This window comes from Terrapene carolina, unplaced genomic scaffold (genome assembly GCF_002925995.2).
Source record: "Terrapene carolina triunguis isolate 2854851 unplaced genomic scaffold, T_m_triunguis-2.0 Scaffold604, whole genome shotgun sequence".
Taxonomy (NCBI): Eukaryota; Metazoa; Chordata; order Testudines; family Emydidae; genus Terrapene; species Terrapene triunguis.
In genome coordinates, this window is record NW_020664955.1 from 1,088,906 (window position 1) to 1,099,690 (window position 10,785).

The 10,785-nt window shown below is 53.7% G+C and overlaps 1 protein-coding gene across 1 annotated transcript in view; it reads right to left on the bottom strand.

Moving 5' to 3' along the window:
- TULP1 (TUB like protein 1) overlaps window positions 1-6,861 on the bottom strand; it is an 18,208-nt gene extending 11,347 nt beyond the window's left edge. The window contains 7 exon segments of the mRNA XM_029913348.1: window positions 323-420; window positions 981-1,121; window positions 2,370-2,483; window positions 3,791-3,815; window positions 3,818-3,954; window positions 5,628-5,777; window positions 6,714-6,861. Coding sequence (XP_029769208.1) covers window positions 323-420; window positions 981-1,121; window positions 2,370-2,483; window positions 3,791-3,815; window positions 3,818-3,954; window positions 5,628-5,777; window positions 6,714-6,861 — 813 coding nt within the window.
- Between the last annotated feature and the right edge of the window lie 3,924 nt (window positions 6,862-10,785).

Sequence of the window (10,785 nt, forward strand, 5' to 3'; positions counted from 1 at the left end):
GCCACTGCGGGAACCTGCCGGGGCGACCCCCTCCTCCCAGCCACTGCGGGAAACTGCCGGGGCAACCCCCTCCCGCCAGCTGTCACGGGAACCTGCTGGGGGCCCCTTTAGGCAGCCCCACCCTCTATTCTTTCCGTGGCCCTGCTCTGTGAGATGGGCTGCCTGCGCATCCTCCCACCCTCCTTCAGCATTAACACCAGAAAGCTGCTGCAAATGCCCCTTGACTTGGCTCTGGGGCTGCCATAACCCAGGAGTGAGGGAGGCCGTGAGGAAACCCCCGTTCCCAGCGCTGCCTATTAACCCGGACTTGCCGGCCTTTTACCTTCTTGGACTTCTTCCCTTTCCCTTTCTTATTGGAGTTCTTCTGAGGGCTTTCCGAGGCCTCTCCCTCGCTCCCCTCTCCAGCGGCTTTGGGAAGAGCTGCAGACAGAAACACACAATGGGCATTGCCCGCTCTGCTGCCCAGAAGTGGCCCAGACCCCGTCAGCCCAGCGGGATGGTGGGGAGGAGTTGAGTGCACTGGCAGGTGGAGGGCACTGGTGGATTGATTTATAGAGGCAGCGGCCACCCTCGGCACAGCCTGTCGTCTGGGAGCAGAGCATTTTAAATGACCTGCACAGCCAACCGGTGGTGGCATGTCATGTCTGAAGCAATGTGATGGGTACTCTGCCAGCAAAGGGAGGGATCCTAACTCGATCACATTGAGCTGCTGGCCTGGACAAGCAGCCACTGTGGCATTTCTGCACAAGGCAAGTCAAAGGACACGGCCGATTCCACTAGCTAAATTAGCCAGCAGGGGGCAATACATCCTCCTCCTCTAGAGCCCAAACATATGACCCACAATAATACACCCACCTGACAAAGATGGAAGAGTTTGTAACCCCTGGTGTCCGGTATCTGCCCATGTGCTGCCATGCTGCTGGCCCTGAGCAATGGGACTTGTACCCTTCTGTGCCCAGAGCCCACCATGGTGCACCCACCTTTCTTTTTGGTCTTCTTCTCTTTGTGGCTGTCTCCTCCCGCCTGGAACATGGAAGCCGTGTCCTTTTTCGTGTCAGGTTTGATTGGCTTGGTGCTGGAATCAGAGTCGTCTTCCGCCTCGCTGTTCGTGAGAGCTGGGGCTATGGGGGCAGACACGCGCACAGAGGAATCAGTCAAGAGAGGGGCTACGGATCCCTGTGCTAACACTCGTGCCTGTCGTCTGAGGATCTCAAAGCCATCGAGAGATGTTAGCTAAGGACCGTACACATCTGTCATGACAAGGGAATATTTCGCTCCGGAGAACGGAGTTACTCAAGGTGGGATTTGGTCAAGATCTGGCTAGCGGCAGTCAAAAAGGCGAACAGAATGTTGGGAATCATTAAGAAAGGGATAGATAAGAAGACAGAAAATATATTGCCTCTATATAAATCCATGGTACACCCACATCTTGAATACTGCTGCAGATGTGGTCGCCCCATCTCAAAAAAGATATATTGGAATTGGAAAAGGTTCAGAAAAGGGCAATAAAAATGATTGGGGGTATGGAACAGCTTCCATATGAGGAGAGATTTATTAATCTGGGACTTTTCAGCTTGGAAAAGAGACGACTATTGGGGGATATGATAGAGGTCTATAAAATCATGACCAGTGTGGGGAAAGTAAATAAGGAAGTGTTATTTACTCCTTCTCATTACACAAGAACTAGGGGTCAGCAAATGAAATTAATAGGCAGCAGGTTTAAAACAAACAAAAGGAAGTATTTCTTCACGCAATGCACAGTCAACCTGTGGAACTCCTTGCCAGAGAATGTTGTGAAGGCCAAGACTATAACAGGGTAAAAAAAAGAACTAGATAAGTTCATGGAGGATAGGTCCATCAATGGCTATTAGCCAGGATGGGCAGGGATGGTGTCCCTAGCCTCTGTTTGCCAGAAGCTGGAAATGGACGACAGGGGAAGGATCACTTGATGATTACCTGTTCTGTTCATTCCCTCTGGGGAACCTGGCATTGGCCACTGTGGGAAGACAGGATACTGGGCTAGATGGACCTTTGGTATGACCCAGTATGGCCGTTCTTATGTTCTTATGTAGCACCTGCACTCTTCGGAGATATGCCATGGGTCTATTACTGATTGCACAGGCCTCATCCAAACGTCGTATAGCCACGTGCCAGGGGAACCGAGTCAGCACTGAGGCAGGGCAGGATGCTTCCCCTGCTGAAGCATCACCAGAGTTTTCCTGGGAGGTCTCCCATCCAAGTACTGACCACCCAGCCCTAGCCATATCCCAAGGGCTCCCATGGTACCAGTGGTGACTCCTCATGCACTCTTTGTTGATGACGAGAGCTCTGGGGGCCCAGGGGATGTATGGGCAGCTGTCACCCTTCACCTTTCTTTTTGCCTTTTCTCTCCTTCTTGTCCCCGCTCACTTGGAACATGGACATCGGCTCCTTCTTCGTGGGCTTGGCAGCTCTGGGCTTGGCATCGCAATCACTTTTGTCTCCTACCGGGAGGGAGAAAGGAGCCAGTGTGAGAACAGGAGGGGAGAGAAAGGGCAGCAAGCCGGGAGGGCAGAGGGAATAGTGAGGGGTAAGAGATGGGGCAGGGAGGGCGAGAGAACAGGGAGGAGTGGGGACAAGCCCGGGAGAAAGGAAAGAGGGAATGGGAGAAAGCCAGGTGTGTTGAGGGGAGAGAGCAAGGGGCAGGGAGGAGACGAGAGAGAGAAGGGCGACACAGGGACATGACTTCAGGGCCTCTGGAGACACAGGAGAGCCCCAGCCCTCTGCTGCCCTCCTCCCTCAGCCACTTCCCAGGAGGCTTGGGGCCTCAGCCGGCCAGTGCTCCCTGCTCATTCCTGGCCTGGGTGTTAACCGCTTAGTCCTGCCGACTTCCCTAATAACCACCCATTGCAACCCGCCACCTCTGGCTGGGGCTTCTCTCAGGCCAGCCCCGAGCCCTGGCTCTCCCTGGATCAGAGCTGCCCTTTCCATGACCTGCCTGCGTCCCAGGCCCCCATCTCCTGCTCTCTAGCAGTGTGTCCCCCATAACACCCAGCCTGAGCCTGCTCCACTGACCCGGGGGAGAGAGAGATTCCCTCTTGGTCCCTCTGGGAGACGGCTAATTGGAAGACAATGCTGAGAACACCCTGCCAGTGGAGGGGCTTTTCCCTCAGCCATACGCTGGAGTCCCCAGCGAGGCACTCTGACTCCAGCTGGGAGAAGTGAATCCCCCGTGGTTTAGCCTCAAGGGTGCTTGATTGGAAAGAGCCTCGTACGCCCCTCAATGCCCTGCGGTGGATCCTAGGCTTCGGAAGCTCAGCTCTGCGAACAACTCTCAATGCCGAACTCCATCTGACTCCCGGGCTGTCTGCTTGCAAGGCGGAGGCAGAGGAGGGATCCCGAAGCCAGGCAAAGAAACACCAGCTCCAGCCCAGCTGCCTCAGTTGACAGGGAAATGGAAATATGCAGCAAAAGGATCCTTCCACTCCTGTCCCCTAGGGCGTTTCCAGGAGAGGGACTCTGATGTACACACACAGATCCCCAGCGACAGAGGGTACCTCACCGGGCCTTGCCTCACCATAGCATCTGAGCACCTCACGCCCTATGACCGGGCAGGGCTATGGTCCCCATCGCACAGAGAGGGGACTGAGGCTCGTAAAGGGGGAGTGACTTACCCAAGGTGACACCCGGAGTCTGCGGAGGAGCAGGGAATTGACCCAGCTCCCCCAAGTCCTAGTCTAGCGCCCTCACTGCTGGAGCATCCTTCCTCTCACTCACTCACGCAGCAGGGCTCACTCCCCCCAGGGTTCACCTCCACATGCCAGCCCCTTCTCCGGGGCTCCAGCTGCTGACCTTTCGGCTTGGGTTTTCTCTCCCTGCTTTCTCCAGCTGGGATTTCTTTGGGGGGCTTCTTTTTTGGCTTTTTCGGTGGGTCATTATTCTCCGCCTCCTCCTCTTCCTCCTCCTCAGAGTCCTCTGGAAGTGCAGGGATGGGTGGGGGGAGAGCGGAACAGGGATGAGAAGAAGATTAAAGAAAAACGGACACAGTCACGTTAATATGTGACTACGGCGACGGCTCCGCCTGCCCTGTTTAGAGGAACTTTCCCCACAGCTGGGGACTAGCTTGGGGCCCACTGGACCTGGACCTACCCATTGCCATATGTCACCCATTGCTTACACCTCACTCACCCAGTATCTGGGAGTCTAATCCGTGCTGGGGCTCCAACCAAATTTGATCACGAATCCTGGAAAACTGGTTTCTAACTGGCTTGGCCAGCCAGTGTAAATGGGATCAATCCAGGTGAGAAGAAAGCGTAAAAGTGTGCTTAAAAGCCTACGTAGAAACCTCCAGTCCGGAGGGCTGCTCTGACTTCACTGGGCCCACACTGGGAACGCCCCCCTCCCCCCCCACCCACCCACACACATTCAAACCACTTTGAGAACCAGTTTGGGCAGTCTGGACTACACTACACCAGCTGAACCAGTTTCAAACCTGGTTGGAAATGCTGAGGTGTTTCCCCCAGTGTAGATCAGGCTCTAGAGCTTTTTACCTCAAGAGTTTACCCTGTAGGAAATAGCAGGTTAGAAAATAAAGGCCACTGTATTGTGCAGGAGAGTGAGAGAATTTGTGTGTGGGGGGGGGGAGGGGGGAGGAGGGGGGGCGTGTGGTACAAGGCTGCCACCTAGTGACTGTCTTGCCTCCTGGGCTTTTCCTAGGAGTCTGTGCAGTAAATGCATCCCACAGGGAGTCCTTTCCTTTATCCCTCGCCTCCTCCCTCCCCCAGAGAGACAGTAACAAGGAATGGAGCAATTGCCCATAGATCCCCACCAATGAGCAGGAGCTGGTGGGTCAGGGTGGATGAAATATTCGTCTGGAAGATGGACCTGGCATGCATTAGAGGACAGGCATTAGAATGGGGCCCAAAACTGCAACAGCCACCTGCCCGGTCTGTGCAGCTGTCCTCTGAAAGCAGAGCCGGGTCTTACTCACCCTACGTGGGAGCTGGGGACTTTCCCAGGACGCGGCCTTTCATTGCCTTTTAGGGGTGGAGGGGGTCGGTTCGCCAGTGGTGCCGAGAGCGTTTTCAAGCAGGCTTTCAGATGGGTTTGGACTGAAAGTGCACAGCGTGTGTGGGAGGGCTGGGTTTGGACTGGGACGCACGGTGCTGTTTTGTGTTTGGATGGAGATCGTGTTGCAGTGTGATTTTTGGATTGTGGGATATGTGCAGGGCTGTGTCCTGGATTGTGAATGCCGTGTGTGTGTGTGTGTGTGTGTGTGTGTGTGTGTGTGTGGACTGCATTTGCATGGCGTAACTGTTTGGATCGGGTTGCGAGTGCAAAGCAGTGTGTTGGATTGGGAGCACAACGCCAGTGTACAAGGGTTGTGTTTGGCCGGGTATGCGTGGCGAAGCTGTGTTTGGATTGCCGTGGTAATGCGAGGGTGCACTTGCGTTGTGGCGTGCGGGCCTGGCTGTTGTGTTTGGGCTGCGAGTGTGTGTGGCTGGATTGTGACACAGGCAGGAGCCTGTGGCCTGTATGCTGGTGTGTGTCTGGTCGTGGCTGTGTGCTAGGGTTGGGTGTGGCAGGTGTGACAGTGTGCAGCATGCATTAGAGACCCCGTGGGTGGAAGGGGCCCAACGCCTTCTTACCCTGCTTCTTTTTCGAGGCTTTGGCCACACTGAAATGCGACGTGGGACTTTCCTTCTTCTTCCTGTGCTCTTTGGTGGATTTGGGGTAGGGCTGCTTTTCACTCTCCTCCTCCAGTTTCTCCTCCTTCTTCTTCCTCAGTTTCCTGACATCTGCATGCGGCGAGAGCGGCCAGAGTGAGGACAGAAACACAGACTGGGACAGGCAGGGAGCTGGCAGTGGGGGTGGAACGGCACATGCTCGGTGTGGTGCGGCTTGGAATGATGTCAGACTCCACTTACCCCGTAGCGCACTGCAGGAGGGGAGGAGTGGATGGGGGTCTCTCTCGCTGGGGAAGGATGGGGGGGCCTTTTGTCTCTGGGAGGCCATGGAAGTGAGGCCCCGAGGTGATCTTCCAGAGGGGGTGGATCAGAGTGGGGAGGGGAGGCTACGGGTGCCGGGAGGGAGAGCTCATACATGGGACTCCCCTATATTTAGGGGCTTGTGCGGGCATACAGGTGGGGTTGGCCCTGGCTCGTGTCTAGATCCAAATACGCTTTGTGGGGGTCACTCCCAGAGCACAGGCCTGCGTCTTGGAGGCAAAGTTTAGGCACTGTGCCAGGCTAAATGCCAGGAGGTGTCTGCGTGTGTGCACGGCCGGCCTGGCACTGCTTTGTGGGCAGTACAGCGAGGCACCACCACAGACAGGGGCTCAACCTCTTCTACCAGCAGCTGGTTTCATGCCCTGTAAGGGGCCATGCACGCCGGACAGCTCCTACCAGCACAGCTGGGATTCTCGAGTCCCAGTCCCAGCACGGGCACTGGCACACAGAGACGGCCGGTGCCTTGTTCTGGGGACAAGCCCAGGGCTTTGCTGGCTCTCCCAGTGCTGCTGGAGAGGAGAGAGGCAGGAAGCCGGTACAGAAGGGTAATTTGTTCAGGGAATGCACAGCCGGGAGGGAGGGAGGGAGGGAGGGAGGGGTGTGTGTGTGTGTGTGTGTGTGTGTGTGTGTGTGTTTCAGAGCCCTCCCCGATTTCTTATCTCCCCCGTCCACAACTCCCAGGGGCTGCCTGTCCCTGGCTGTGGCCGAGCTGCTCACGTCTCTTACTCTGAGAGGGGGCGCTGGGCTCCTCTGCCGGGCTCGGGTTGTCCAACTTTTTCACTTTCGATTTCTTGGGCTTGGCTTCCAGCGTGGGCTCCTGGCGCTTCTTCTTCTGCTTCTGCCCCGGCAGGAGGCGCTGAATGGAGGGACACATGATTTACAGGCGTACAAAAGACCCAATAACAGAGCCCTGGTCCTGGAAACCCTACAGTCCACAGGCACGGTCCAGTGCAACCCACTGCAATACAGAACATGCACAAGGGGGCCAGCACCCTTCTGCAACGGGGTGCAGTCTGCATAACTGGAACACTTCCCAGGCCAAGTGGGTCTCCACAGAGCCTCAGAGAGGAGGGGCAGGGCAATAGGAGGAAGCGAGAAGCCCACAGTGGGCAGAACAGACAGATGCTGGAGTGGGCACAGGCAGGGAGCAGTCAGGAGAGAAGGGATGTGCAAGGAGGGGAAACTGAGGTGAGAGATCTAGGAGGGAACAGAGCTGCCAGGTGAGGATGAGAAGAATGATGCACCCTGACACACTCAAAACCAAACACACTTGCCGACTGGCTAAGCAGAGATTTTAAAGAAATGCTCCAGTGAAGCACTGGCAAAGGTGAGGGCCAGGGATGAAGGGGCAGGTGGAGGGGGCTAACAGCGCATGCAGAGAAGGGACCTAGCTGGCTAGGGGAAGAAATCCCTAACCTAGACATCCCCCTCGCTGCTTAAAAAAAAGCAGTTTTTCCTTAGTGGGTTCCTCCTTCAGCACCTAGAGCCTGATTTCCATTTCACCCAGCCTGGTGTAAATCAGGAGTAACTCTGCTGAAGTAAATGGAGTTACACTGATGTAAAAGCAGTGTGAATGAGATCAGAATCACCCCCGATATCTTTCTCCCGTTCTCAAGTCCTCTATTCAGCAGTAACATTTTCCCCTCACCATTTTTAAAAGACACTGCCAGGCTGGTCCAAAATTTAAAGTTTTGTTGGGGAAAATAAGACAATAAAACTTAATCTTAATACACTGATTTCTCCTTTTCTTTTACTGTTCCCCCCTTTCTTAACAAAATGAAAAGCCTTGTTGTATAATAACGTGGATTTCTTTTCAACGTGCCCCTGCACCATCTACAACCCAAGCAGTGCCCCGTTGTGCCTGGGAGCCAGAGTGAAATGATCTGATCTGAAATGTCAAAAAGGAAACCACCACCACCACCAAATAAGAGAATTAGATTTTTAAAATTTCCCCCCATTTTAAACCATTTCAGGGGTTAAAAGAAACACAGGTCTGGACCCCTCTGCTTTTTTTTTTTTTTTTAAATTGGATGTTTAATCTGACAATGTTCCTTTAAGAGCTAAACATTAACACCTGGATCTTTCCTTCACAGTCATTCTGCCCGCAGGCTGATGTTGGGACATGCAGGGAGACAGCAGCCAGGCAAGCCTTTCCCAGCCAGGGATGGTGGCCAGAGAGAGACACAATCGTCCAAAACTCAAACCAGGCCTCTTTATTACGTTCTTTTCCCTGTCTTGTTTCATAGGCTGCCCTACGGATGGGGCTGGAACTGCACCGTGGGTCACTGTTTTTGTTGTGGATTTTCTGCTGACATAAGGGGAGAGATGGCCAGTCCTAGAGACTGACCAATATCCTGCTACAGACCACAATCAGTGCGGTCAGCAGCCGCGCATGCTGCCTTCACGCCATCCCAACCGGGATCTCCAGAAACCATTCCTAGGCTTGGATGGGTGCTCCAGTTCCAGACTTCTACCTCTGTGTTGAGATGGACAGTTAGTGCCAACTGAGGGGGTGATGTCTGTTTAGAAACCCATCCACTAGCGCCAAACAGAGCCACTAACTGATTTCACAACCAGCCACTTGGTTACAACACCGCTGAACCCTCTGGTTCACTACCAAACTGCCATGATTTGGACTGGCAGAAACCATCCACCTCTGTGCTCTTTCATTGTCTCGCTCAACCTGCTCCAGCTGCAGTTTTGTTGTTGTTGTGGATGGGTGGTGGTTGTTTTTTAAACAATCCAACAATATCCTTCCAAGAATTCCTTGTGCCTCAGGGAAACAGCTTCAAAGAACAAAAGAAAAATCAAATTGGGCCACATTCTTCTGAAAGTTTCTCCTGCCAACATCGTTTTTTGAAGCAAAATTCCTAAGAAGCCATCCTCCCACTGAACTTTGTACTTTGCCCGCAAGTCTTTCTTGTGCGTAGAGGGTGGTGTGGATTATACTTCTTCCAAAGTCTTCAGGTCGGAGTTTCCCAAAAATCTTTTCTGCTGGAGAATGGAATTCCTGAGAAGGCAGCATCTGTCAGCTACAGGAGCAGGCCAATTGGCAGTAGGAATAACTGCCTCCAGCCCCAGAACCAGCACGTTGGAGCGATCTCCCCAACACAACATGAATCTCATTACATGTCAAGCCCCTGCCCAGAGCCAATATGATACAGAGGTCAGAGGAGAGTGACGAGGGGCTGCTGGCCAAGAGCCCAGAGTGCTGATGACTTGACCTTCTGGAGAGTTAATGCAGGTCAGTCTCTGGGGTTTAGTGATCACACAGTGTCACTAGCTGGTGAAATGCCCAGAGTAAATATGAAAGGGAGCACGGGAGCCTTCTCACTCACACTGGTGTAAGTCAGGAGAGATTCCCTGGAGCCAAGGGAGTTGCCTCAGTGTAAAAGTGGTGCTAATGGGGTCAGAGCCAGGGCCAGGAGGACGTTGGATATGCCTTCGCGGGATGGGCCAAACAATTTGTGATGTGGTGAAGGCCAAAACTATAATAGGGTTCAAAAAAGAACTAGATACGTTCATGGAGGATAGGTCCATCAATTAGCCAGGATGGGCAGGAATGGTGTCCTTAGTCTCTGTTTGCCAGAAGCTGGGAATGGGCGACAGGGGATGGGTCACTTGATGATTACCTGTTCTGTTCATTCCCTCCAGGGCACCTGGCATTGGCCACTGTCAGAAGACAGTACACTGGGCTAGATGGACCTTTGGTCTGACCCAGTATGGCCATTTGTTCTTATGGGGAAAGAGTGAAGAATTAAGCCAACGGATGGGACTTGGCTACAGGTGAAACGTCTCTCTACTCAACTCCAGAACTGCCAGGCTGGGCAGACCAGAGGTCCGTCTAGCTCAGTATTGTGTCTCCGACAATGGTTGGAACCAGCTGTTTGGCAGAAGATGTAAGAACCCTGCAGGAGGCAGAGGTGGGATAACATGCCCCCAGCATTGGTCTCATCCTGGTCTCTAAGAGGTTGGCACCGCTAAAGCATGAAGTTGAATATCCCTTCCAGAATCATCGACATGCAGGGCTGGAAGGGACCTCGAGAGGTCTAGTCCAGCCCACTGCGCTGAGGTGGGACCAAGTAAACCTAGACCAGCCCTGACAGGGGTTTGTCCAACCTGTTCTTAGAAACGTCCAATGACGGGGATTCCACAACCCCCCTTGGAAGCCTATTTCAGAGCTTAAACTACCATGCCAGTTAGCAAGCTTTTCCTAATAGCTAATTTCCCTTGCTGCAGATTAAGCCCGTTACTTCTTGTTCTACCTGGAAAACAATTGCTCCCCATCCTATTTGTAACAGCCCTTCGCATATTTGAAGACTGTTACCGGGTCCCCCCCCCTCAGTCTTCTTTTCTCAGGATTAAACGTGCCCACTTTTTAACCTTTCCTCACAGGTCCAGTTTTCTAAACCTTTTGTCCGTTTTGAAGCTCTCCTCTGGACTCGCTCCAATTTGTCCACATCCTCCCTGAAGTGCGGCACCCAGAACCGGACCCAGGACTCCAGCTGAGGCCTCACCAGTGCCAAGTAGAGTGGGATAAGCTGTAACGCTGCGTATTCTTGGTATCCACGTGACTAGCCAATCCCCAGAGACAAGAGCAACAGAGGCTGGGGGGGAAGGGGGGGGGGTTCATTAAAGGCGCAGAGAGGAGTGGGAGTGATAAGGAAACAGGTGTGTGAAAGGAATTGGAGCTCTCACAGCAGGTGTCCACAGCTCAACACCCACCAGCTGGCCCTGGCGATAATGCTCCCCTCTGCAGTCCCTCCAGGCGCACACAGGCACCTTGGTGGTAGAAGTT